We start from the raw sequence: 27,339 nt of genomic DNA, 5'->3' as shown, positions 1-27,339 counted from the left end.
CCTTTAGAGCCTGTTCCTATCAACCCTCTTGGGGGTGATGGGACCTCCCCTGAGCCAACCTTTGTGTGACTGGGGAATTCTGAAAGGGAATAGGGCAGGTTAAGAAGGCATCAGTGGATGATAGACAGATGGGGCGAAGAAAAAGTTACTAAATGTGGAGAAAGAAAGTCTTATGAATTCCCCAAAGGAAGGAGCATATTTAGTCTACACTGACTTGTTTCATATCAACTTACACATTGCCCTTTCTACACTTTCTGCAAGTATATTGTGGTGTGTGTGTGTGTGTGTGTGTGTGTGTGTGTGTGTGTGAACTCCAGGTTTTTGTCCCAGGGGGCATATGTATTGGGTACCTTAGTTCCCAAGTTAGAAAAATTATTTACTTTACTTGCGTAAATGCAATCACATTCCCAGGGGCTGGTTAACCCTCAGGGAGTAACAGAACCTGGTTTCCAGCTTATCCACTCCCTATTATTTTCAGTGGAGTTACTAGCGATTATTCCCTCTTACTTGTTTGTCTTGCTATGAGGCTCCTTTAAATGCTGTGCCCCCTGTGTCTTCAGCTATTGGCTTTCAGAGTATTGTTTGACAGAGACTGAGAGTAGGAACCACTCAAGAATAAAAGTCAGGTGCCTCTGCTCAGAGAAGGGATGGAATCTTTCTCAAATTTGAGTATGAGACAGTAGAAAATTTGCTTAGTGTACACAAGCTTAGATTGCAGATACCTTTTCAAGAACGCATGAGTTGGCTTAAGCAAGGTTCATTTGTCCTTCAGAGTTAGGGTATAACTCAAATGCCAGTGCTCCCTTACTTGTTAGTTTGGGGTCCTCAAAACCTATTTCTGTGTTTACCATATACTTAGTTTGCTGAATTGAACACTTCTTCCAATGCCCGCTCCTCCCAAAGAATCTAGTCATAGAAAGCATTAGGAGAAATGTAGACTTTACTGAATATTTCATAGAGGAGACCTCGGAGGAGGTTGACATAGCACACTGCTCAGCAAATGACTTCAACTTTTCCCCTGGTTATTTTATTTTCCCAAGTCCTTCTCATCCATACCAACACTGCTGTTTTTTTTTTCTTTTCTTCTTTTAAATTTTTTATAGTCTTTCTCTGACAAACCTTCCTGATTTCCTACATTTTTCTTTTCCCTCCTCCTTTTTTGAGAAAAAAACGCAAATTTTACTCCCTTCTTCTGCATGGCAGTCAAGGGTCCCTTTTGCTTCTGAAGTATAAACTCTGGAGCTTTATACTTCAAGGGCAATGGTCCTTTTATACAGGTAAGGTGCTCCTTTGTAAAAGGACAGATGTCAAGGCAGGTTGGTGTAGCTAGAGAAATCTCATGGCTACCCAAGTCAGGAGAGGAGGTTTCCATTGCTCAGAAGTCCTCACCATTTGCAGGGTCATCATCATTTATCAACAACATTTTGGGGCCTTAATAACCCTCCACAGAAATGATTTCCTGAGAGACATTTGAAGCAGGGAGCAGAGAGAGATCATGTGAGAAATGAAAGTAGCTGATCCCTGACCAAATGGCCGCATTACCATGACCACCGCACTACCGTCAGCGTGCTGATGGAGTGCTTGCTGAATGCACAGCCCTCCCCTACAGGAAATGAAAGCTGTCTGTTGTTGATGTATTGTCAGTCTGAACTTGAATGGAGTCAAGCCTGGTCAGATGGTTTTCCAAATACCAGGAGGCTTCTCAGATTTTGGATGATCAGTTGGACAGTCCTTTCTTTTATACATTTTAGATCCCACAGTTCACATCCCACCATTTACACTGAACCTCATCCCCAAATTCTGACTCTGTTGAGGTGACATGCAGCCAGATCCTAACAGTATCATTGGATTTACACTGGTGTGAGTTGAGGGCCTTTCCTTTGGTTGGGGGCTTCTAGAACACCACTTGGAATCTTAGTTGGCAGATTTGGGGTGAAAGATCCTGGTCTTCTGAGATGGAAGAGATTTTGGAGAGATTCAAATCCAGCCCCTTCATTTTTTTAGTTATGGATCCAGAGTTCCAGGGAGGGGAAAGTTCCAGGTTGTACAGTGAGTTAGTGGATGGGCCAGGGGATAAATCCATCCCTTCTGATACCCATGTGGGGCTTTTCCCACCATACTGCCTTGCTTCTCCGCCTTCTATTTGAAAGACACTTCACTCAAAACTGTTTTTTTTTTTTTTTTAAACCCTGGACCCATATCTTCCCAAGAGACAGAGGAGAAGCATATTATTTAATACCCATTGTGGTTTCAGTCTTGGTCTAGAGTTTTCTTTTTCCCCAAGTGTTTGGATGGATGAAGTACTGTATGGCAGAGTTGCTTTCTTCCTGAAGGCCAGAAGAAATGGTTCAGTCTGAACTACTATATAAGAAGATAGACAACACATTCTCAAGAGGGAAGGTGTTTGTATCCACATACTGGAATTTATCCACCTTGACTGATATGGTGCTGTTGACCTGGAGGTGCTCCAGCAAGAACTGAGAGAGATTTTGGTATATGTTCTTGGTTTGCGCTCCAGACTCACACACTGTAACCAGCGTCTGCTTTTTGACATCTTTGTTGATGAGAAGCTCCAACTTCAGGTCAACAGAATGTTCTGGGCATTTTACTAGAAATTGCAGTTGGCAAATGATGACATACCAACCTGGGAACTGGATCACCAGATTCCCATCCTGATATCTGACTCCACGGACAATGCCATCTTTGTTCCAAGATAACTTGGATTTATTTATATGCTTGGACACTGGAAAGAGAAGGACAAAAAGACAGAATTATTGGACATATGTCAGGTGCAGATTGCAAAATGTGAAATTTTTATTCAAGGTTTCCCACTCGAGATCTGTATTTTCTATAACATTGCCTGATATTCCAACCATCTGGAATATCTTCCATATTACTCATTCTAGGTGCTGCTTAATATTCAAGGCACAGGTGAAAAACCACCCCTCTTCCTTTTCTCTAATGCTTAAAGCTGGAGGGCCAGAGCACACATGGTAATGGACCGCTACCTCGTATAGAATAATTTTCTACTTATTTGTTACCTTATAGTATTCTGTTATTGTTATAATTATTCTATTTCCCTTTTCAGACCATGAGCTCCTGGACTATAGTCCCCACAAGTTCTGGACCATTCATTCATTCATTCAATCAATCAAAGCTTCATCACTAAGGGATTGCTCTTTGGTAGGCATTGCATAAAGTATCCGAAATAGGATATTTATTTAGTTTTATTCAATTAATAACCAAATTAGGCATTAAGATGTGCAGGAGAATCTGTCTGTTGATTTTCACATGAAGATGGATCCTTTAACAAATTCTCGTCTCAATTTTTAAATGTCTTTCTCTCTTCAAAAGGGCAGCCAGGCATAACTGTACAAGTGTACACTAAGGGGCTCTTCCCAGCTGGGATTTTTAGAGAAGCAGAGGATTGGCCGACTCTGTGAGCCGACATGTTCCTGTGGAAAGCCAAGTCTCTCTGAGTCCTAACAAGTGAAAATCAGCACTGATTAGTCAGGGTGCCTTTCAGAACTGGAAAGCTGGCCTTCGTTTTAATTGCTTCCATGCCTTCCCTTTAAACCTCATTGCAATTCAATTGAAGAGAGAGAACTAATCTAGCAGCAAAATTGAATTTTTAAAATGGGCAGAATGGCTATTCAGAGAATCTTGGCCATCCTCTCCATATCTCGGCTTTCCCAGTGTAAGTGCCTTGCATTGTTTCCTTTATAAGGGGCCTCTTACCTGAAGCAGACTGCAATATGCAAATAGGCCACGTGCAAGCATGGTCATTAAGCTGTCAATCTGGGGACAAGGCAATTTTGTGTTTTCCTTGTGAATAACTAGACAGAGGCAGAGACCAAGAGCCTGCTTCTCTTTCATGAGGAAAAGCAGACTTGCTTTTCCTTGGCCCCAGACTTGTAGGTGACTGAATACCTTCAGAGGCCAGGTTGGCAACACAAAAGAGTGAAGAAGGCTGAGAGGGGAGAGGTATTGTGGCTTCCTCCCCTTTCCCCCTAAGGTCTTGAAATTCAAATTATAAAAAAAATGCATGCAGGCTACAGACCACATCTGCAGGTCATATTTGGCCATGGGCTTCTACTCGTGATCTCTGGCTTGGAAGCTTCAGAAGGGCCATAGGAAGTGGCCCTCATATGGCTAGAGTTTCTGGATTCAGTTACTGACCTTGGAGGTAGGCCCATGACTTCTTGAATGGAGCCTTTTCCAGTATACATGAGATGTCCTCTGAGCAATTCCCTAAAAAAAAAAAAAAAAAAAAAAAAAAAGGAGGCCACACATTAAATGTCTTTCTCTGCTTTGGGGACTTGGAGACACCAGATCTTTTTCCATGACCCTTTGATGGAGGCAGTTAGTGTGTTCTGTTTCCATTTGGGGCCTAAAAGGAAACCTGTTTATTTCTCATTTTGCCATCAAGTACTTTAGGATTCTTTTAAAATAGTTACTTCTACTTGGCTTTTATAAAAGAGTAGAAGTTGGGGGAAGAAAACCAAATATGACCTGAGTGCCCATATGTGTCAGGTGCCCTTCTTGTTCCTTTATGTACTTCACTTAATCCTTGCAGCAACCCTATGAGAATGGTATTAAGTTCCTTTTACAGGTGAAAAAAAGCCTGGGGACCAGACAGATTAAGTATATTGTCCCACATCACTCAGCCAGGCAGTGGTGCTCAGAATGATTGTCCTAATAGTAATTACTGCTATCTTCCCTTGGAGAGTGCACCAGATACTAATATGTGCACTTTTACATATTTCTGCTGATCTAGTTCTCTGAATAACTGATGCCTTGATAGAGTCAATGATACGAGGTCAAGCAAGTTGGTGGTAACGTTGAGATTCACCCCCATGTCTGTCTATCTGATTCCAGGCACCAGTTTTCCTCCACAAAGCCATTCACTGGACAGTGGTGATAAATACATTCCTGTGCTCAATTTTAAGAGGATATAGGATTATAGAGATCTAAGCAGGAAGGCTGCTATCTGGAGCTTCCTTGGCAGGGGAAAAAGACAGTGTTTTTGTCATTATGGTATTTACGAAATAAAAATATTTTTAATATATTCACCAGTGATGCTGGCTTAGCAGCTTCTTATTATAAAAACAATTTTATATGCGAAGAACCAAGTTATACATTTCCTGTAGTGACTCATGAATTCAACTTACTCTGGGAAAATTCCTTCTTCTCTTTGGATGTTGGTTTCCTATCTATAAAACTGGGAGATCGCTTCGATGATGGCATCAGAGTGACCATTCAATCCATCCATCAGAGTCTAGGCCGCCATGGGCCTGTTCAGTTGAAGCAGCCACACTCTGATGTGTTTGCTCACTGGATCTCCGAGGGGTATCTGTTGGGCTCACAATATCCCCCCGTTTGCCTGTCTGCCCCAGGCCTGAGGAAATCCCTCCTGGCCTTCCTCACTTCCCCGTGGAGCCTTGAAGAGGTTGGAAGTTAAGTGAACAGTTCCCTCTGCTGTCTGAACAAGCTCACTGCTCGCAGCAACCCCTGCAGAACCAGGAGGCAGTTTTCATCCTTGTCTGCCCTCAACCCATAAAGACGCTCTGGCCCAAAGGTCTCCTTGGTGATGAGGGCTGGTAGGCCAGCTGCCATTCTTTTGATCCCATCTCTTTACCTGGCATTCTTGTCCTGCCTGTTTCAGCCACAGCCCTCACTCTTGAGGTGTTAGAATCAGAGTTACAACATGAGGGCTGCTTACTTTCTAATGCACTGTGAGTGCTGTTAGGAGAGTCCCCCTGGCCAGCGTCCCCTTTTTTGGGGATGTGAAACATTGAATCAGAAAAAAAAAAATGCAGCGAGGCATACCTGGCCGTGTCTCTTCTCTGCTGGGAGTCCCTTTCTGACCTTGCTGTGCCTGCTGGATTGGGGCCAAGATCCTCCACAGGTGTTCTTGGTCCCTACTCTTCTGTCCCTTCTGCATTCTCCAGTCTCACCTCCACCATCCCTCTTTCCCTTGTGCTCATGATCCCGATAGTAGTAGTAGCAATAGTGCAGACAATAATAAGAGCTGATACATACTGAGGGATGGCGATTTCCCAGGTACTCTGTGAGGCATGCTGAAGCCAGTCTTTCACTTAATTCCTACAACCACCGCATGAGAAAGGTACTACAGTGATTTCTGTCTTGCACATAAGGAAACCGAGGCTTTAAAAGGTTCATTACTCATTCACATTTGCACAGGTAGTCAGTGGTAGAGTGAGATTCAAACTCAGGCTGTCTGACTTGAATGCCCAGGGCCGGGTACTGATGGCTGTATTGGTGTTTGGGAGCCGTGGTGCCTCCAAACACACATGTTAATTTGCCTCAGCACCTGGAATCCCCCTTGCACTGGGAAAGTTATTCCTTACTTAAAGCATGGCCTTGAAGTCATCTCTGACCTTCCTTCTGTTTGCCTATTTGCCTCCTCCATTAGACTGTGAACCCTCAGGGCAGAGACAATTATTTATATATCCCCACTGCTCAGGCCGGGAGATGCTCTGTAAATGTTTGTTGAATTGAATCATCCAGTCTCTCCCTCTTACTTCCCTCCATGGAGGTCAGGTGGGTTCTGGTATGAGTGAGGTGAATGGGGATGCTTGTCTTGCCTTTCCCCTTAGGGCTGGAATAACACTCAGCCTCATTTTCCCATAGTTCTTCAGGTTAGCTTAGATTAAAGGAGAGGACAAGACTCATGCCCTGGGCTGAGGCCAACACATCATGCCAAGAACAGGCTCTGCTCATTGGTTGGAGGCCCCCTCACATCATGTCACTTGTGGTGGCATCTGTCAGGTGAGCTTCTGTAAACAGGCGGCTAGAGAAGTACAAGCTGGGGCTTGCCTCTCACACATACACATTCTGTTTTTTCTTTCCCCTTTGGTCTTTGTATGTTTGGTTGGTTGACCTCAGCTGTAATTCTGAGAAACCCAAGGACGGAAAAAAAAACCCAACCAACATAACACTCATTCTGAAGCATTTGTGTTTCCTGAAGTCAAATGGCAAGGTGTACTTTAGTTTTTCTTTAAGAAACTTTTAGATGGTTTCAAGCAAAAGGAAAAACATGGGCAACCCTCTCTGAGAATGGTGTTGCTAGAACTTCCTGAAGGAAAGGGCCTGGGAAAGGGACGCTGGAGAAGCTGTGGGTGGAAGGGGGCAGTTGAATGTGGAGAGGAGCCTAGAAGAGGGCATGGTTGTTGGCCCTTCACATCTGACAGGCTCTCAGCAGGAAGGTGGTGCAGTCTGCTCGGTGGGGCCCAGACACCAAGGCTCTATGTGGAAGTTTGAAGAGGTGACGCACTCAGCTCATAACTAACATTGTCCTTGTCCCCATTTCTCAAATGAGGCAATGGTAAGACCTTCTCTAAGGACACACCCAGCGCAAATATTTGACCAGTTAGCGCTATTCAAGCATGCACTGGGCTGTTTTGAGGGTCATGAGGCTCTTATCAATAGCCAGATGGGCATTTTGCCAGCCATGTGTCATCACCCTGTGTGTCCATGATATGACTTTCTTTTTTGGTTATGAAGACAGGAAGGAGTGATTTACAAATAGGTAGTGCTACCTGCAGCTGGAACCCTCTGATGTCCCTGGAATTTTTGAATCCTGGGAGTAGGGGGAGCAAAACACCCCTGTTGCATTCATTTCCAAGATGAATTCGATGTCTAGGGTGGGAGGGGGGTGGGTCTTAGTTTGAAGAACTGACTGCTCAGGTGGCGGAAATAAGAACCGTTTGCAAGTCACGGCTGAGTTGACGGCATGGGAGTTAGAATCTGGGAATTTCCCCTCTCTGGGCCCTAGTGTCCTTAGATAGATGAAAAGCAGTGGGGATTTGATGATCTAGAGGGGCCCTTGTAGTTTATTGTAGCAGGCCGTGTAGACTCAGCTATACGTGGCCAGGCTTGCTGCAGCAGGGGGAAAGTCAGTCCCCGTTCCAACTGTCTGTCTTAGTGGGCATGTTGCTCTATCCCATCTAGGGGACTATCTTCACACATTTAGATTTCCAGACACCTGCAGTGGTAGAAGAGGACATTTTAGATCTGGGGACAATCTAAGTTATGAGCAGCCTGATTCTATGAGAATTTGCATGGTTTGTAGAAATGGAAGTTACTTGAGAGGTTACATGGTCCAGTCTTGGTAAACATATAACACATGTGCTCCCCAGTGTTACCCTCATGGCCGACTAGCCCTAGGTCACCCCATGAATTAGCGACAGAGGTAGACTAGAGTCTGAACACCTTACCCCTTCTATGGGGGTATTCCATCTTTCAATCAACTTAAGTACTCTGAATTTTTCTAAAGACCAAGGCCTTTATATGGGCAAGATTTAAAAGCCTAAACTTGGCCTCCTCTAGGATCGTTAAACTTTTCTGGGCATTGTTTGGAAGCCTGGAGAGAAGTATGTGCCAATGAAACCCTCTTGTCCAGTTTCACAGGAGAGCTAGGGAGAGAGAAATGTTGCTTAGGTAGTTGAATAGATCATGTTCTAGGGGCACCAGGGTGGCTCAGTCGGTTAAGTAGCTGCCGTCAGCTCAGATCATGTCATGATCTCTGGGTCCTGGGTTGGGCTCCCTGCTTGGGGGCAGGGGTTGTCTGTTTCTCCCTCTGCCCCTCCCACCCCACTCATGCTCTGTCTCTCTATCTCAAATAAATAAAATGTTAAAAAAAAAAAAGAAAACAGAATGTTTTAGAAATCAGCATAATGGCAACCTAAAGACTGGCCCTTGCCTTGGGATCTCAAGATGTGGGACTTGAAAGGGCCTTTGATGCCAACTTAACCAAGACCCTGTTCTATGAGTGGGGACACTGAACCCAGAGGAACTGAAGGTCTGGCCCAAGATGTCACTATAGATTAGTGGTAGAGCTGGGTCCAGAGCAAATGTCTCCTGACTCCTAGTCCAGGGCTCTGTCTTCCATTAGTCTTTCCATGGAGGAGGGAGGGTTAAATGTAGGATGAAGTGGGTTTGCAGTCACCATACACACTGGACTAAAAACTGACGTGACAGCTGGAGGTGCTGGGAAAAGAGCACTAATGAGCCTTCTGGCTTCCTCTTGCAGAAGAATGCCAGCAGGTGACTTCAGGACCATGTGCCGAACCCTGCCAAGTCATAAGTCATACGCCTTGATTAGGCTTCATCAAGATGCAACAATGCCCAAGGTGGCAAAACAAACCACACCAACCATTCTGGCCAGATGGTATGTGGTCAGAGTGCCAGGTACCTTCCAGGTTGGTATTAGGACAAGACAGACACAATATATCTTTTAAAAAAGAGCACCTGGTCAAGGCTTTTAGCTGTCACTTCTCCTTACTGACCCCCAGTTAGTGCATACCTGTAAATTCAGATGATAATAATCAACCCAAATGAATGGTTGTTGCAAAGATGCAATGGATGTAAAGTAGCCAACGTAGCATGTGGCTTAGAGGAGATATTCAGGAAATAGTATCCCCTTCTTCCCCTACTCCCCTTTTCCATCTTATAGTAGACAGCTTAGCCATGCCACCTAGCAGAGCCAGCTGGCTGAAGAAATGCTCATTAAAGCAAAGTTCAGGGCATTGTCTGATAGACTGAAGTTTCTCAACTATGTGCCTGAATGTTTGAGGCCACCTGAAGGCTTCCGGAAGTGTGTGTAGAATGCTCCTTCCAACTGTTGAAAATATTTTAAGCCATTCAAGAAGGAGAGGAATTATCTTAATGACGGTATCTACCAAGGTCCCGGCAGTCCCTTCTTCTGGTGGAATATCCAGGAGAGTCCCAACAGTGACATCTAGGGGACAGTCGCTCCATTATCAGCAGGATTGGGAATTAAAGTGAATCCTCAACCTAAGGGTCATTTGAGCTGTCTTCAACTTGACCATTCCCTTGATGCCACAAAGCCAACTAGTGGTAGAAGGACTCCAAGGTGGGTTATTTGTTAAACAAAGGACAACGAGGTGACTCCGGATTTACAAACAGCACTTGGGGAAAATACTCATCCCCGGGTGCTCAGTGTTAAGCACATAGAACGTGACCAGTAGGTACAAATTGAGGTCAAGCTGGAATTCACTTGAATTTCTTGACAGCTTTTTTAGAATTTTGGAGTCTTCTCAATCCTGAGCCGTGGCAGTATGTAAGCTAAACCTATCTGACTTTTTGGAATTCACTTAATCTAAATGCAGGTAGTTAAGAAGCTATAGAGAGTATATAATTCAAAAGGCAAAGTGAATCTGATTTTTACATGGTAAAAGCTGCTAACATTTTTTTTTTTTAAGCTGCTAACATTTTAAGTTTTTTTTTTTTAAACCTCCTAGCTATTCTAGATGCTGAGGTATGATACACACTTAGGAAGTCAGGCTTAGGATCAAACAAGCTTGGGTTCACGTTCTATCTCTGCTCTTCGCTGAGTTGTGTGTCTTTGCGTTAAGTCACCCAGCCTCTTTGAATCCTCCCCAAAGTGAGGATAGTAACAATCTTCCTTGAAGAATTTCTGGAAGGTCAGATGAGATAATACCTAGCAAGCAGCTTGGTGCCCAGCACCCAAAAGATGCTAGGTGATGGTTGGCTCCCATTCCCAGGTCCAGGGCTCGTGCTGCTGGGCCTGTAGAAATTCAAGCCAACGCAGGCGACATCCAGAAGATTGAGTGAAATACATCATCCACATTCCGCTTTCTCTCTCTGTCCTTCCTTTTCTCCCTCTGTCCCTCCTTCCTTCCCCTACCTCTCTTTCTTTTTTTTTTTTTCTTTCCCCGATGTATTGGAAAGATGGGGATTTCTTCTAGATTTAGAGCAGCTTGTGTGTGCTAAATTCAAGTATAAATTTTAATATGTTTCTCAGCGATCTGAGTATGTTTTCCTCTGCTCCCGTCTCTTTTTCCCCCGTCCCTTTCCCTGGCATCGGGGGACACGGATTACATACGGGTTGCTTTGGCACTCTGGATGGCCCCTGCAGGACTCTATTCCACTTAATTCTGAGTGGCCCGTTTTCTAGCTTATTTCTTGTGGAGAGATTCCGGACTCCTGTTAGCTCTGCCTTAAGAGAGAGTCAGTGTAAAAGTGGGCTTTGCGTGTGTTTAAAGCACATGGAGAAGCAAATAGGCTCTTTAAGGCCTGTGACTATCTGAAAAGCAATTTGCCCCCTGAGCAGAAGAAGTACCCCCTCTTGCTGGGAAAAGTCAAAAAAAAAAAAAAAAAAGGCACATGGCAACTGTTGAATTGGGCAATGGAGAACCAGAACAATCTATCAGATAGAAGTGAGGGCTCTGCTACTTTCAGCTATTCTGGGGGTGCGGGGGCTGCTCCTTTGCTACCTGCCTCTGCTGCTGCCAGCGCGGCGTCCCGGTGGAGCTGCGGCCTCTGGATCGCACACGGCCACACGACAGCAGGGATATTGCCCGTCTGTGGGCGGGTTCACTAGGTACGGTGGAGAGCCAACCTTACTTGAGCTTCTTTAATGCCCACATTTTCTTTTGGGCAGAGGGAGTGGAGAGGGCAATCCTAGATTGCCAGGATGGTTAAGCGGTCCCCTTGCCTAATCCCAGGAGTGTCGTACTCGAAGCAAGATCCGCGCCAGGGTCAGGCCGTCTGGCTTGCTCCCCTCACTCTTGATATTTTAGACAGTAGGAAACTCCAGCCCCCGAGAGGGAGAATGCATTGTTTCAAGTCCCAGGATGGGAACGTAGGTATTCCAAAGTCCAACCCGATTCTCTGTCTTTGCGCCCCCCTGTCTCCAGCTGGGTACTGGATTCGGGAGAAGGTGCTCAGAGGAGGGCCAAGAATGTGCCAAAGGGGCTGCAGGACCCACATGTGGTCTGTCCACTGGTCCCCTCCTCCCCCACTTCGGGACCTCCAGGAAACTGGGGCCCCATGACATGCTCAGGAAAGGCCAAAAAGGAGTCCTCCGGCCTCATGATGCCTCAACCTCAAAGCTAGGGCTTAACTTTCGGAGTCCAGACCCCCTGCCACGGGCTGTTTACACCCCCCCCCCCCCACCGCTGCAGAGCTCCAGAACAAGAAAACAAAGAGCTGTGGGAGCGGGTGCCCAGGAAGCCATAGGGTTGGAAGTGTGCCCGGCCTTGGAGAACCAACTGGAGGGACCACAGCGGTGTTTTACTGAGCATCTGGCAACATCGTCCAGGAGAAGCAAAAGTGCTCCAGGGCGACTCAGCCTGGATCTTGAGGTCTTGCCCCATTTCTTACCAGCTGTGCAAGCTTGGGCAAGTCAGTAACCTCTCTGTGCTCCAGATTCGGTCCCCGTCACACAGGGAGAGTAATATCCTTGGGGCATGTTGTGAGGACTGCCGGGGAGTCTGAGCACTCAGCCCAGCACCGGGCACAGGTGGGTGCCCCTTGGCATCTGCTGTTTTCACCCCCCTAGAGCCTCGTACACATGTAGTGGGGAAGACAAGACAAACCGGCTGAAAAGTTGTCTACAGAAATCCTGTGGTGCGGGAAGGACCGTCATTCAGTGGTTGGGATGTTGGGAAGGCCCAGGCCCACACACCGAGGTGGCCAAACCCGTTTTATAAAATAAAGGCAGAGTGTGTGAGGAGAGGGGCTGGGGCTGGGGAAGACAGGTAGGAGGAGAGTAGGGGAGCCCATGGGCCGGGGGCTGAACCCCAGGGCGGAGGGCTGTCCCTCGAGACAGTCCCAGGGGCTGCAGTGACAGAAGTCTTACAAGGCAGGCCCGGGATGGAATGCGCCGCCCTACCGCCTTCTCCGGGACCCTAAGACACCCTAAGTCACACCAAACCCGGCCCTGCGCAGGGGGCGGGTGCTGTGGGGGCCCTGGGGGGTCAAGGCAGGGGGGCCTGCGTTCTGTGACTTGGGCAGAAGTGCCACATACCGTGGGCGCGTGGGAGAGTCAAAGTGCGGCAGAAGCAGAAAATCAGAATAAGAAGTGAGGAGAAGCAGCAGGAAGCCCAGGCTCTCCCCAGAGCCCCCCCTTGCTTGCTCACCCCTTGTGGGGTAGGGCAGAGTCGTTTCATTTGGAGATGAAAGAACAGAGTGGCTCTTGTGTCCCAAGGATGTAGGCTCAGCCAGGTAGAGACAAAGGTCGTGTTGGCTGTCCCCTGTCACCCTCGTGGTGGATCTGGGTGGGGAGGTCCTTATTAACCATTTATAATGGTTTTCTAGGGGTGCCTGGGTGGCTCAGGCGTTGAGCGTCTGCCATTGACTTAGGGCGTGACCCCGGGGTCCTTGGATCGAGTCCCGCATCGGGCTTCCTGCAAGGAGCCTGCTTCTCCCTCTGCCTGTGTCTCTGGCTCTCTCATGAATAAATAAATAGAATCTTAAAAACAAACAAATAGAAAAACTCCATTTTCTAGATGAGAGGAGAAGGATGTGGGGCAGGTTCTCCTCCCCATGGTCTTCCTGGCCCACAGTCCCTGCTGAACCCCCAGAATGGCCCACCGTGGCCTCAGCCCCGTGGAATGAGTGTGAGGTGGCATTCTGCTGGTGACCAGTCTCCCGGCCAGAATGGGAAGCTTATGTTGGGACTAAGAAATCCTTTCATTACAAAAAAAAAAAAAAAAAAAAGCCTGGTTTTCCAAAGGTTATCCTGCAGCTATGTGTCATCTAGGTTGATACCCGAGTGTGTGTGTACCTGGCTCTGCTTCCCAGACTCCGGGCTGCGGCCGGCTTCCTGCTGAGGATGTACAGTTTGCATTAGCTCATGACAGAGGGCTCCCTAGAAAGTGTCTGGCTCCTGCCCTTGTCCCCTCCGCCCCCCTCCCCCAAGTGACAAATCACATGCTACCTCTGGAGCTTCCTCCAGGGGTTTCTGGGAGGTGGCTCCCCTCTGCCAGGTGTCTCACAATGGCTTTTTAAAAGGGGCAACCTGCTGCCTGTATCTGCTTACGGGGGGCTTGCTGGGGAAGGGGGCTGTGGCTACAGACTTCCTCAAGGTGATGGTTAGATTTGTTTTCTTCTATATTCACACCTTAAACAAAAGAATTGGAGCATCGTGAAGTGTCCAAGCTGTTAGGCCCCTCTCATTTCATTTTAGTGGAACCTTGCTGTTAGGACGAGGAAAGACTTGCCCAGAGAAACACAGCTCCATGGTAGTACTGCTTCCGACCTCACCCTAGTGCCGTGTCTACAGTTTGCCTGTGGTTGAGGGCAAGGTAGGTGCGCGTTGCAAACAGGGGACGGCCAGGGAGCACGTCGCAGCTGGTGGCTCGCATTGCACGGCCGAAGCACATCATGCAGGGAACAGAGAGGAGCCCTGGCTGCTGACCCCTGCTCTGCCATCAGCTCCTTGGCTGACTAAGCTTAGGGAAGTCACTTAGATGGCCTGGACCTCAGCTTCTCACCTGCCATCTGGAAACTCTAATCCCTGTGTTGCTCTCTTACAGGATGGAGGCTAAGATCAACCCAGACAAGGCACTGGAAGATCCCTGACAAAAGTTTCCTAGCCTCGGTGGGGATTATTATTAACATTTCTAAAACCCGGTTGCAGAAACATTGACTTGTAGACTGAGTGGGCCTTGGATTAGTGCATGCTCTGATGCAGTGACGGGCAAGATAAGAAGGGATTTGATAAGGGGCCTAGTCCATGGCTCCCACAGTTCTGGGTTTCATGGGCCAGAGAAATTTACCCCCAAATGAAAATTCAGTGACCAATATAGGGCGGGCGGCTTTCGGTTTCTGTCTGTTGTGCCCATGAAAACTAAACAAAACAAAACAAAATCACTCGGGCAAAAAGCAAGCGAACTCAACTCGCCTCTGCAGCAGCTTCAGGTGGTAAAAGGAAGGACGTGTTTATGCTTTAGGGAAGGATGTGCTCTCAGAGGAGAGGGGTGCCCCTTGTGTTGAAAATAGGTGGCCGTGGGAAGAAGGGCTCCCTTGTCCTTCTCTTTTCTATTTCAGGCTGGGCTGGTGAAAACCGTCATAGGGACAGAGCCAGCAGCGAGAGCCCGGTGAAGGCTGGGCTCTACAGGTGGAGGACCTGTGATCCAGAACGGCAGGGGTCCCATTGTCTCCTCAAAACTACCCTTGTCATTGAATCCTGTTCCCGTCCAAGACGGCCTCTCCCCCTCTCTCTCAAGAGGTGAGAAGTTCTGGTCTTACTCGGAAAACCCCAGTGGATGCGGTGGTGGAATGGACGGAGCAGAGGAGGAAAACGGACAGTGACTCAGTGTGCCCGGGTTTCCTGCAAGGCTCCGCGAGAACGTTGCCCCACGTCCTGACTCCAGAGCCTGTGCTATTTCCATAATAAGGCTCTCAACTTCTGTCTGCCCTGTAGGCCAAATCCAGCCTCGCACCTCATCCTAGAAATAAAGATGTGTGGACCCACAGCTGTGCCTGCTGGTTTTCAGAGCCAAGGGCTTCCCCTGCACGACAGAGGCTTTATGGGAATTGAGGTCGCTTGTGAAATAATTCCAGGCGGGGTTAACATGCTGTTGATGAAGCTGTAATTATCAGTCTTCCTTGAAAGATCCCGAATGCTTGTCTGTTTGGGGCTTTTCCTTCTCTGTGTGGTAGGTAGCAGGAAAGGCATGCCTAAGGCTTCCTGAGGGAAACTCCAAGTGGAACGCTGTTGGTTTGTGGGGCTGTGTTCAGACACTTGTGTCCTCCGGGCCCATGGATGCCCTGGTGTCTCTAGCTCTATGATGTCTCACCCTTTCTTTTTAACTTTTTTTTCCCTGGGCTGTCTGGTTATCCCGCTGTGATGCTGCCTAGGTTCAAAAGTTTACGGGGTGGAGGTGGGTTCATGTTCTGGGGTGGAAAAAACAATGGATAACACATGAGGACATCTGGCTTCTGGGTTTGGCTCCACATGACCTTGGACATGACACTTCACTGGGTCTTACTTTTCCCCTTCTGTGCAAGGAAAACATTCCCCACATGATCTCAAAGTTTTTCATCCTCAGTGTTAAGCTAACTCTGCATATCCCCGCTGGGGCTCATAGAGACGATGCATTAACTAGTACCTGCAATGATAGGAAATGTCCTCACCCCCTGGTGAGGACGAGGTCGGTTCTTACAACCCTCCCTTCATCAGGCATTTTGACTACTACCAGTTATTTAATGATTGCTATGTGCCGGTGGCCAAGCCCGGCAATTTACGGATAAGATCTGATTGGCTTCTCCGATCCCTTCGTGAAGTAGGTAGCATTATTCCCATTTTACAGGTAAAAAAGCCTGAGGCTCCCAGGTGGGATAGAGCCAAGATTCATACCCACATTTGCCTGACTCTAGATTTCAAACTCTTTAACACAACGGCGCTTTGCATTCCTGTCCGTGTCCATGCGAGGGCCTATGCCACTTCATTAGTGGGAGAGCAGCGGGCACCAGAGTGCCCAAGGGAGGCTGCTCGGGTGAATCCAGATGCACCCGCTCAGCCCTGAGCAGCCTCCACCTTCACCTCCACCCACTTTTCTGTTGGGCCCTGCTATGATCCTTCTGGCTGTTCACCCACTATGATGCCATATGATTCAGTGTACATTTACTCCCAATTCCAAGGTCTTACCTCCTTTAAGGGGAAATTTTCCCGGTGGGTTGGGAATGGAGTCCTGGAAGAGAGGAAAGAAAAAAAGAGGCAGAGTGAGATTGTCATGAATGGAAAGAACTCATCATTTTCTTTTCCATTTCGGTTGCCCTCCAAGTGCTGTGCAATTTAGGCTTCATGTTCCATTTGACTCTTCAGTTAAAAAGAATTAATTCACTGACCTAGTTCACGCTGGGCTCCTCTCATCCCTTGGCCCAATAATTTGCCTCTCAGAGAGACAATTTGAGGCTCACTATCCATATTTCACAGGCGAGGAACTGGAGGCTGAGCAGGGTAAAAGGAAAAGTTTGTGGCAGCTCAGGGGACCAGAATCTGCAACCCATCGCCCTGTCCAGGGTTTTTGTTTTCACTTCCACATTTGATATTTTCCCCCCTTCGGTCAACAAAAGAACAAGCAAGTGTAATATATAAACATATGTGGGTTTTTTTCCATATTTGATTCATCAAACAGTGAAAATATGCGGCAAACATACCTGGGAAGGTACATCTCTATCTTTCCTGTGGTTGGAAATTCTGAATTAATTGAATGCTTGTATGCCAAGCATTGTGATGATACCGTAAATAATGAAATAGGCTCCCTGCTTTCGTGACTTTATTATGAATGTATATATGATTATCCTATCTAAATTTTAACTATATAATATAAACTCAAAGGAATATCATGTATTTATAAATCCACATTACATGTTATGTTTATTCTCTAATACACATAAATATATGTATATAAATATTCATGCAGGTAAGTAAGAAGTTGATAGAAGTGACTTGTCTTCTGAAAGGGGGCCTCCTCCTGGGCTGGGAGATTAGAGATACTATTAGGGAAGTCTTGTTGGGGTGCTCTGAGCAAGTAGGTAACAGAAGGAGCACTGCTCTTTACCCCTAATAAGTCCCTCAGAGACCGATGTCTTCACCCCAAGCCTCCTTCCCCTTTCTCCCCACCTCAGCCATGGAGGTGCACCTCAGGTGTCTTGCCAATAAAGAATAAAGTATCTTATTTCTCTTTTGACTTGTCCACGTTGGGATCTCCTGTAGCGCATTGGATTGAAATATTAATAAAGACCCAGGTAGAAGTGACATTGATATGGGTGAAAATAACTCCTCAACCTCTTCCAGAGCAAGAAGTTAGCAGCTCTGCAAATCTTACTTCCTAAGTGTTCGGTCTGAACACCTAGAACCACCTGGAGCTTCCCTTTTACCCCACCATTTCCAGGGGGGCCTCTGTCCTTTGCCTTCCACCGAGGGCTCATTTTCTCATAAATGGATCTCTTCTCCAGCTCAGGCATGTTGTAATGAATTGAGGAAGCCTCCCGAAGACAAAACCCTGGCATAGCACTGCTCTGGAGATAGCAGAAATCAGCATACACTTCAGGGCGTCAGCTTTTCAGGGCAAAGGGAGTGAACTTGGCTTGGAAGGTCCTTTCCTCTCGGCTCTAATAGTCTATGATTTTATTGCTTTAGTTGAAAGCTCTTAACCTAAGTAACTTTGTTGTGCATTGTGGTCTCTCAATTACGCATGCAGTTCATAGGAAAACCTGACATCACAAAATTCCCCTCTGTGTTGGCTCTGCAAGACTGCAAATAGCATTTCAAAATCTAAGGAACAGCTAATTTGCTACAAAGTATGATCGTCAATGGATGTGATGTGCAAATGCACATAGGAGGAAAACATCTATGTTTAAATGGGGTGCTATGATGGCTAAATTCATCGGTCACCCAGGAAAATATCCATCCATGGACAGGGAGAGGAGGCTGGCAGCGTAGAACCACTGCGGCCATCCCAGCCTCCACGAGCCGTCCGGGAAATGCCAGAGGGTTACACATCCAGCATATATTGAGTGAGCACCTGGTCTGGTGTGTGCCAGGAATCACTTTAGTCACTGGAAGATGTCCCGTGGAGTTTATGGTTTAGTCATGAGAGCAGGCACTTAAAATATACAAATAAGTATATCATTGAATTCCAAGTTGAGGCGAGGACGATGAAAGAAGAGAGTTTCAAGATAACTTTTTCTCAAACTTTTACACACGTTATGTGCATCACCTGCGGAGCTGGTTAAGATGCAAATTCTGATTCTGCTGGTTTATCTGGAGCTTGAGAGTCTGTATTTCTGACAAGCTCCCAGGTGACGCTGAGGTTCTTGGCCCACGGAACGTAGGCCAAGGTTGTAAGAAATAGTATCTGGGAGGAGGACCTCATTTATATGGGGGCCAGAGGAGGCCTCCGTCTGTCACTAGAAGGCTTTCTGTTTTCCTAACTTTAGGTGGGAGTATGCCAAAAACAACACATCTTAGTACAGGAAAGAATCCTGTTGCTTAAACCTTCACCCAGAGCCCAGGGCATCCAAGATGGAAGTGTGATTTTTCCTATTTTGGAGAGCTCCTGGGATGAGGGCTCCTTCACTCCCCTGGCTGCCCACAGTAGAAGAGCTCAGAGAAGCAGAGCCAGAGAAGGAGCCTAGACGTCTTTCAGTTCATCAAGCTAATTTAGTAGAAGAGGAAATCGAGATACTCGTGAGTCAGTGGCAGATCCTGGATTGAAATCCTCTGGTGTTCTTTCTACTGCCCCAAGAGAGATGCTAGCTTTGGAAGCCAAGGAAGGAGACGCTCATTCCCCCCTCTCTTTAGCAATCCTTGCATTTATAGGAAGGATTCTGTAGAAAGGCAGGGTGTAAAGAGATGTGACTTTTACAATTTTCTGGGAGTTGTTTATGCCCTAGGCAGTATCTAGTGCTGTCTATCAACTCCTCTTTGGCAAGGTGCCTCCCGGTCCTAGCTTTCTCTCCCCAGTCTTGCCTGGGGACCTGGGTCCTGGCTGGGGAAATATGGACCATCTTGCTCAGCGAACTTGGCTTTGAGGTCAGTTGCACATAGGATGGACATGGACACAGACACAGGCTAATGCACCCTCCCAGGCTGTCATTCTCAGCTCCATTGAGTAGCTCAGGAAACTTTATCTCCATGGCTAACAATCAGCTGTACTTCCTTCATTGAACTTCTTTTGTTTCAGACTCCAGGTGTCTGATGGGTATTTCCAACAATGTTTCTGTGGAGGGAGGGAGGAACCATCACGTTTAACCTGCTTGTCCCCAGGTGGAATGACTCAGTCCCAAACATGTTGCCTGCCCACGACTCTGTTTTCCTGTTTCCTTTTGTCACTGGGATTGGAAGGCAAACTCCTCCCAGATACTATTTCTTTCTTTCTTTCTTTTTTTTTTTTTAGATTTTTATTTATTTATTCATGGGAGAGAGATCGAGAGAGAGAGAGAGAGAGAGAGAGAGAGGCAGAGATACAGGCAGAGGGAGATGCAGGCTCCATGCAGGAAGCCTGACATGGGACTCGATCCCGGGTCTCCAGGATCAGGCCCTGGGCTGAAGGTGGTGTTAAACCACTGAGCCACCCGGGCTGCCCCCTAGATACTATTTCTTACAACCTCCCTACACTGGTTTGTTGCAGACACAACAAGATACTGTATATAACGTGTTGGCAAGTGCTTGAAAAATGATAGCTATTTTGGTTATTCTCTTGATCCTGATAATGTGTTTAATTTGCTCCAAGACCTTGAAAGACTCATTCCTTTCACAGAGCAATGCTGCATGGAAGCAATCGCATTCCCAATTGTGCTTTTGTTCAAAGATGTCCCTTCTGGTTGAAAATGGCCAAAGGCAACTAATGGTTGGAATACGCCAGGGAGATTCCATATCCTGTTTCTTGCTGGCCTCACCTTGTCTTATAAGGTGGGTCATGGAGACTTTTGGCCAGGAATGCTTCCCTTACTTTTGAGCAATCATAAGGAAGTACTTCATGAGGGTGCTTAGTCCTCCAGGGCTAAATGCTTTCCATGCATTTATTTCATTTGGTCTTTACCCCAAGAGTTAGTGATTGATGAAGGCTTAGCGATTTCAGAAGGTCCTATAAATGGTGAATAGCAGGGAAAAGATCCAAATCAAGTGTCTTGACTTGGAAGACTATTCTTCAATGCCATGCTATGCTTCCTTTCTAGAGTAGGGCAGGATGAAGCTGGGGCAGAAAATTCTTCTGAGACTCAATGAGAAAGTAGATGGAAGTCAAAGAAAATCTTCAGGAGAAAGACAATTATTTTTTTTGGCAGATTTTTTTTTTTTTGGATAGCTTAAAGCAGTGCTGAAAGGACCAGAGTGGCTTAAAGCAGTGCTCTTTCCACTAGGGATCCTGTTAAAATGCTAACTCTGGTTCTGGAGGTATGGGGTGTATCCTTAGGGTTTTCATTTCTAGTAAGTGTTTAGACGATGCCAGTGCTGCCGGGCCATGTTACTTTGAGTAGCAAGGGCTGAAAGACGTTACTCATTAGGCAATCAGAGCATCCAAAGTCTTCCTTCCCCAAGGAATGGGGCATGGCTACCTCTGTCAATGCTTCTTCCCAGCTACCTCTACTTCCTGCTGTTCCCTGTGCAATCTGGGCTGACTTCTGTTCTGGCCCTGCTACTCGTCTCCTGACACCTGGGCTTGCCTTCTTCTGGGCTGTGCTTCTGCTCACTGTTCCGCCTCACCTGGAAAGCCCTGCCCCAGCTCCACCTGCCACCAACCTTCCAATGGAGAGCTCTTCCCTACTGAAGAATACCAGTTAATAAATGCAGAAAGAATGATAGGATTAGGCAATCATCATTTTTCATCCCTTGGTGCATTTCCTGATTCAGACAAGGATCATTGAGGAATGCCTAAACCGCTTAGTTAAAGATATTTGTGTGTCTTTAAAGTGTTACCCCACAGATTACTTATTAGTAGGAGAGAAAAAAGTGCTCACCAGTGGTCATCACCTTAATCAAGTAACTAAACATCATCACCAATAATGGGACAAGTTGACATATGCCTCTAGGTGTGCTGCAATAAGAAGTATGTAGCATTGCCTATGGACTGTTCTTGCCAAAAAAGTTTCATCTGAAGGTAGTCACAACAAACACTAAGCCAAATCCAAAACTTGGCCAATTCTACAAGTGCAGTGGCCTGGACCCTTTGAAAAAGTCAATGTCCTAAGAAATAAACAACGAAGGGCAGAAGAAATTGTTAGATGATCAATTCTCGAACTTGAGTGTGCCTATGAGTCACCCAGGGAGCTTGTTAAAAAGCAGATTTTTATTGAATGGGTCTAGAATGGGGCCTGGGATTCTGTATTTCCAACAAGCTCCCAGAACCGCTCTTTAAATAGCAATGTTCTAGACTGAAACGGTCATAACCAAATGTGGTGTGTGACCTGAGTGTGGGTTCAGGATCCCCAAGCAAAACAAGGCACAAGAGCTGTGGAAGATATTTTTGGACAAGGGGGCAGTGGGCATTGTTACTAGACTGTACATTATTACTAGATGGTATCACTGAATGGACATCGACTCTCTTGGCTGTGACATTGCAGGAAGGAGGATATGGAGGCTGAGACACATGCAGGCCATGCCGTCTACACCTTACTGTTATACACATAAAAAGAGCACAAACAGGGCAAAATGTTAATACAGCTGATTTAGGTGAAAGGTTATATGGGTGTTTAACGTTCTATTTTTCTGTAGGTTTTGAAATTTTCAAAACAAAACTTTGGGACTAGGGCATCCTTCTAATTCTTGGAGGAGGCTCAGCTTCTGTTCTAGCACTTCTGCAAGCCCCCCACCCCCTTCATCCCAAACAGAAACTCTTCCTCCCCTCCCATCTATGGGATTCTGTGACATTCTGTCCTGAGCTCTTGGGTGTTTGGGCCTTGCTTAGAGTATCCCCAGAAAATGGGGCATTCTGTCCCATGCACATGGGTCCTCCCTTCCTACCCTAGCACAGGGCTTGCCCCTGTGAAGACTTTCAGTGGGGTTTTTTTTACTTGATAAATTGAATGCATTGAGACAGTTACTATGGGTAGAGAGAAAGCATCATGGGGTATTTCAACTCACCCCTATATTGTATCTGAACATAAAAGCAAACCAAAAACCATACAACTACCACCAACAATCTCTACACCTAACCAGACGCTCAGTCCACTCTTGGTGGGGAGGTGAAGAGTGGTAAAGTCCTTAAAAAAAGGAATTTCCTTCACTTATAAAGGGAAAAGAGGCAGCTGCTTTCTCTTTCTAGAAAGGATCTTTTTGAAAACCTAAGGATCTTGAGCTCTTGTTCTAACCCTTTGGAATGTAAATAAATCTCTTCAGGGACTGGATAAGCCTAGTCCCTAGGTTTACAGAATTGGCCCTTAGATTGAAGACTTTAGAGACTTGAAATGACACCTCTACTGTCAACCTGACAGCCCATCTCCTTATATCACCCTTTGTTTCTGGAAGAGATAAGAAGGTAGTCACAGAACAAAACAAATTTTATTGTTTTTCATTTGTTTTGCTATACAAATTTTGTGAAATTTCATCCTGACGGATACGCATGGACTCTGTTGTGCTTACTTAATAAATCAGTTTTCTATCTTTCCACATGGATGTGAAGAGGTGTTTCTTTGTTAGCAGGACTTTTACTGCCTCCAGAGTATGTTGGTATAATCTCTGCTGAGGCTGACTGATGATATTTATTGAAGCGAAAAATATACATTCTATTCCCATCACTAGGAATTTATCCCACAGATATACTTGCAGACGTGCACAGTGGGTAAAGTGACTAGAGAAAAATATAAGTGTCCTTCACTAGGTAGATAAAATAAATTATGAAGCAGTCATACAACGCAATACTATGTGACTCTTCCAAAGACTGAGACAGACTTTCGTGTGTTGGTGTGGAAGCGTCTCCAAGATACACTGTCAAGTCAATAAAGCAAGGTTCAAAAACATGAGTCTACTATAATGACATGTTGTACTATATATTTACAGAGACACAAATTTCTGTGTATTTTTTCAAAGGACATGGAAGAGTCTGTTAGTGGTGGTTGCCTTAGGGAAGAGGGAATGGTGATTGGGCGGGCAGGGTGTGAGTGAGTTTTAATTTCTTTTCCCTTATTTACTGTTTACTTTTCTCAAACCATATGAATAGAATATTTTATAATAAGTATACTGGTTTAACTGTAAATTAAGGAAAACTACCACAGGGACTCTAAAGACATTACTACATGATAAGTTCTATAAGCAACACAAAAGCAGGGATTTTGTTGGCTTTGTTCAAGCTGTATCCCCATTGCTTAGAAACAGGTAAGATGCCCAATAAACATTTGAGATTGAAACCTAAGTTTCTTCTTTGTCTCCCACAGGGAGTCTGACCTTGGAGTTTTTTGATCTTCAGGCCAAATCTCAAGGCAATCCTTGTTGGTTTTTCCTACAGGCCCTGTGTCTTCTCTCTTCCATCACTTTGTTTACCCTGTACCATTGGCCAGGGGTGCACTCTCCTCTGATTCCTCTTCCCTACCTGCTTCAAATTTCTCAAGCCAATCTGGAATTCCAATCTCCAGTGAAGTTTTTCTGAAACCTGGAAAAACACTCTGTCTCCTTCATTTGTGGTGTCATGAAAACTCTATGTAACAACCTTCCATCACTTATTATATGTTATGACTTATCTTGTTTTATTATATTTTAAGACTTATCTGTTCATGTGCTTCTTACCTAGAACTGTGACTTCTTAGGCTGTAAAACCATTCTCATGGTACTCTATCCCTGCCCCCTTCCGACCTCACACAGAGTGCTATGTAGCCGCCGACCCATTCCATTTTTTTGATAGTTGGGATGTGAGTTTAAGTTTCTCAGGCCTATCCCATTGATTTCTTTACCAGGGGTCCTGTTATTAGAGTCTTTCCATTTATCTAAATTCCTAACGTCAGCCTGCGTTCCCTCTTCCTGCAGAAAGCCTTCCTTGATAACCCAAGGGGATAACTCTTCTTAGCTCTTAGGATAGTTAGTGTCTGAATAATTTATTGGAAATGATAGCTTATTGTGTAGTATAAAACACTGCACATTTAATATCACAATTAGCATGACAAGCCTTAGCTTTTAAGCAAGTAACTGATATCTCCCAGACTAAAGAAACCACAGCCCACCAAACCATATAATCAGATTGTGAAGTGAATCTTTTCATATCCTCATATGAGAAGTGAGTCAAGGAAATGGATGCACAAGGAGATAAAGCTCCTGAAAGAGGAGCAGGAACAAAATTTCGAAGTGCTTCTGTGGCTGCCTGTATTGGTAAAGGGAGTGCTGTTCTCATTAAACAATCGAGCACAGTCTTGACTCTATCACTTTCTCAGGATGACTTAGTTCAAGCCCCTTCTCCTTTCTGTTCCTGCTTTTCCACACATAAAAAAGTGGGCCAGAAAGATCCACTCTAGTTCCTTTCTGGAAAGAACGGAATTGCATAAGGACACTTCTAGAGCTCTCTCCAGCTTTAGAGTTCACCATCACCCCCAATACCTTCCTTCCCTTCTTCTTTCCTTTCATTTTCTTTCCCTTCCCTTCCTTCCTTCTCTTTCCTAGTAGTTCTAGATGCAACATTTAACTGAAGAAACTTCTTAAAGACCACTTCAGTTTCCTTGGCCATTGCTATAAAATGATATACTTCTGGTTTACTTCAAATTAGAATTACAGAAATGATCTAGCCTCTACCAAAAAAAAAAAAATGCCCTAGAATATTTCCAAAAGTATTATTCTTAGTAGACATGGATGAACTCATTCCAGGATGCATTTTATAAACCTTACGATCTAAATCAAATGTTAGTAACTCTGTTTTCTTTCACTTTTATGGAGATATGAGCCTCAAAGCTTCATTTAAACTTCAAAGCTGATGACCCTTGAGAAACAGATACCCAAATCTCTTAAAACCTAGTTCCATTCAGCAATCCATGAGGTATAGAACATTCAACCTAAGACAACTGCAGGGAAACGGAAATCTTGCAGGATTGTAAGAAAAACGGGAGCTCTGAAAGAATAAGTAGAAACATTCTCACCTTGGCAGGGCACGAGGGGGGTCAAGTTCTCAAATTACCAAAATAACAAAAACTTCTCTTCATTCAAAAAATGCATGAGCGAAATATACCACCAATATGGTATTTTCTACAAAATGCACACTGGCCGGATTCTCCGTAAACACCAATTTCCTAAAATATGAAGAAGTGCCCTCCTTTGTCTCTTCTGTTTTTGCAACAAATCTTACCATTTCCTCCAAACAAAGCCAATTTCCTGAGATGTTTGCCTCTACAGTGGGTACCCATAGTTGCTTGTAGCTTTAGTATTCTGAGCAGTCTCAGAGGCAACAGGCATTACAAATATTTCTATGTTCTGCCCTCGTGCTCTGGGTTTCTCGTGACATCCTAAACTCTTCCAAGCAGTGGCTCAGGAGGAAGCCTCCACTTGCCTTGTAGGTTTTAATTAGCTCTAAGGACCTAAGCCTGGTCTCCTGTCTTGCTCCTTCTCTTATACACCTGGGCCACTGAAGCCTAGCTCCTTGTTGAGAAAGCTCTTGGCAACAGAGGAGGCCCCGGAGAACTCAACACGGTTTGGACTGAGAATAGAGAACCTTGAAGAAGACATGGTAACGAGTCGTGTGAATGTGTTATCAGATTTCCTTATCGCTTCCTTCTCAGATACCCATCTCTGGCCCAGCAAAAAATTTAAATCTTAATTTCTTAATACTAATAGCTCCTGTCTCCTTCTGGCCCATGTGAGTCTGCAAACTTTTGAGGTGACGGCTGAACACATTTTCTCTTAAAAGCCAAATTATTTCAGAGAGTTGAGTTCCTGTTTCTTTTCTCCCTCTTTCTACATGATATATGTATCAGGTGTTGGGGTTTTTTTTTTTTCTTTCTTTCTTTCTTTCTTTCTTTCTTTCTTTCTTTCTTCTTCTTCTTCTTCTCCTCAGCTACTTTTTTAGTTTTTTTCTCAAGCCCTCCTCTCTGGGGAACACTGAACGCAAATCAGAAAAAAGGTGACCAGAAGTCCACTTACCGTCTTCTGAACTACCAACATCATGATGGTTGCCACAGCAAAGATGAGACACAGAGCCAGCGCCGTGGTGGTGAAGTAGAAATAACCACGGCTTGTGGTTCCCAAGTGGCTGGCGACAGAGCCTGCTGGCACATGCATGGCTGTGTCTTGAGAAGGGGCCATTCGGTTGAGTGCTTGCTGCAGCCCTGGGTCCATTCTTATATAGTCTTCCCACAGCACACCTTATCTCTCCTCATCTGATTCACTTCTGAGCCCATCTCTGTTCCAAGAAGGATTCTCCCCCTGCATCCTGGATCATGTGACGTGGAAAAAAACCTTCACCAGCTGCCACGCGAAGAAACTCTTCTCTGGGGGCGTGAGGCGAAAGACAGCAGCAAGGGTGGGGGAGAGGCTCATTTTTCATTGCCAGGGATGAATTTGAGGGCAGAGAAACTGTAGCTACAGAGAAGGTGGTTGATGTCAGAGGGCGAGAAGGAAAATGACGGTTTCCCTACTCTGGGGGGTGTGTGTGTGTGTGTGTGTGTGTGAGAGAGAGAGAGAGAGAGAGAGAGTGCACAAAGCGACTTCTGTTTCACTTAGACTCAGCCACAAAACGCCTTCCTGCTTGAGAAGCCGCATCTTGTCTTCAGCGAGGCCTGCAGCTCAGAGGACCTCGTCAGAAAATGTCTCTGCGCTGGGCCTGGGGGGAGCTGGCGTCCTCGCACTGGGCTGGGATGACTCCAGAGGGTTCGGTTTGATCGGATCAGCTCCTGCTGGAAACTGGAGATCCTTCCAGCTGCCTGGGAAGGAAGCGCCCACAAGCGTGGCCATGGGGCCAAAGGGGGGCGAGCCCACCGCAGTAGGAGATGTGGGGGCAAATGTCAAGAGAGCAGGAATCTGGAAATGCTGATCTTTTCAACAAAAATTCCTGCCGGCCCTATTGGGAGGGGTCAGCCCCGCAGATAAACCTGGGCTCGCCTGCCCAGTTGCAGAAAAGGGAAGGGACT

At 45.8% G+C, this 27,339-nt stretch overlaps 1 protein-coding gene across 1 annotated transcript; it reads right to left on the bottom strand.

Annotated features, from left to right (window-relative positions):
- Nucleotides 1-922: 922 nt before the first annotated feature.
- TNFSF8 (TNF superfamily member 8) lies at nucleotides 923-27,339 on the bottom strand. Its single transcript, XM_026002823.2, has 4 exons — nucleotides 26,354-27,339; nucleotides 16,445-16,487; nucleotides 4,180-4,251; nucleotides 923-2,743 (listed from the first exon to the last, which is right to left on the bottom strand). Exons 1-4 carry the CDS (start codon nucleotides 26,546-26,548, stop codon nucleotides 2,349-2,351), a joined length of 705 nt encoding a protein of 234 aa, XP_025858608.1. The 5' UTR covers nucleotides 26,549-27,339; the 3' UTR covers nucleotides 923-2,348.

Source organism: Vulpes vulpes, chromosome 12 (assembly GCF_048418805.1).
Source record: "Vulpes vulpes isolate BD-2025 chromosome 12, VulVul3, whole genome shotgun sequence".
Classification (NCBI taxonomy): domain Eukaryota; kingdom Metazoa; phylum Chordata; class Mammalia; order Carnivora; family Canidae; genus Vulpes; species Vulpes vulpes.
This window is presented reverse-complemented; position numbering and strand designations above follow the sequence as displayed.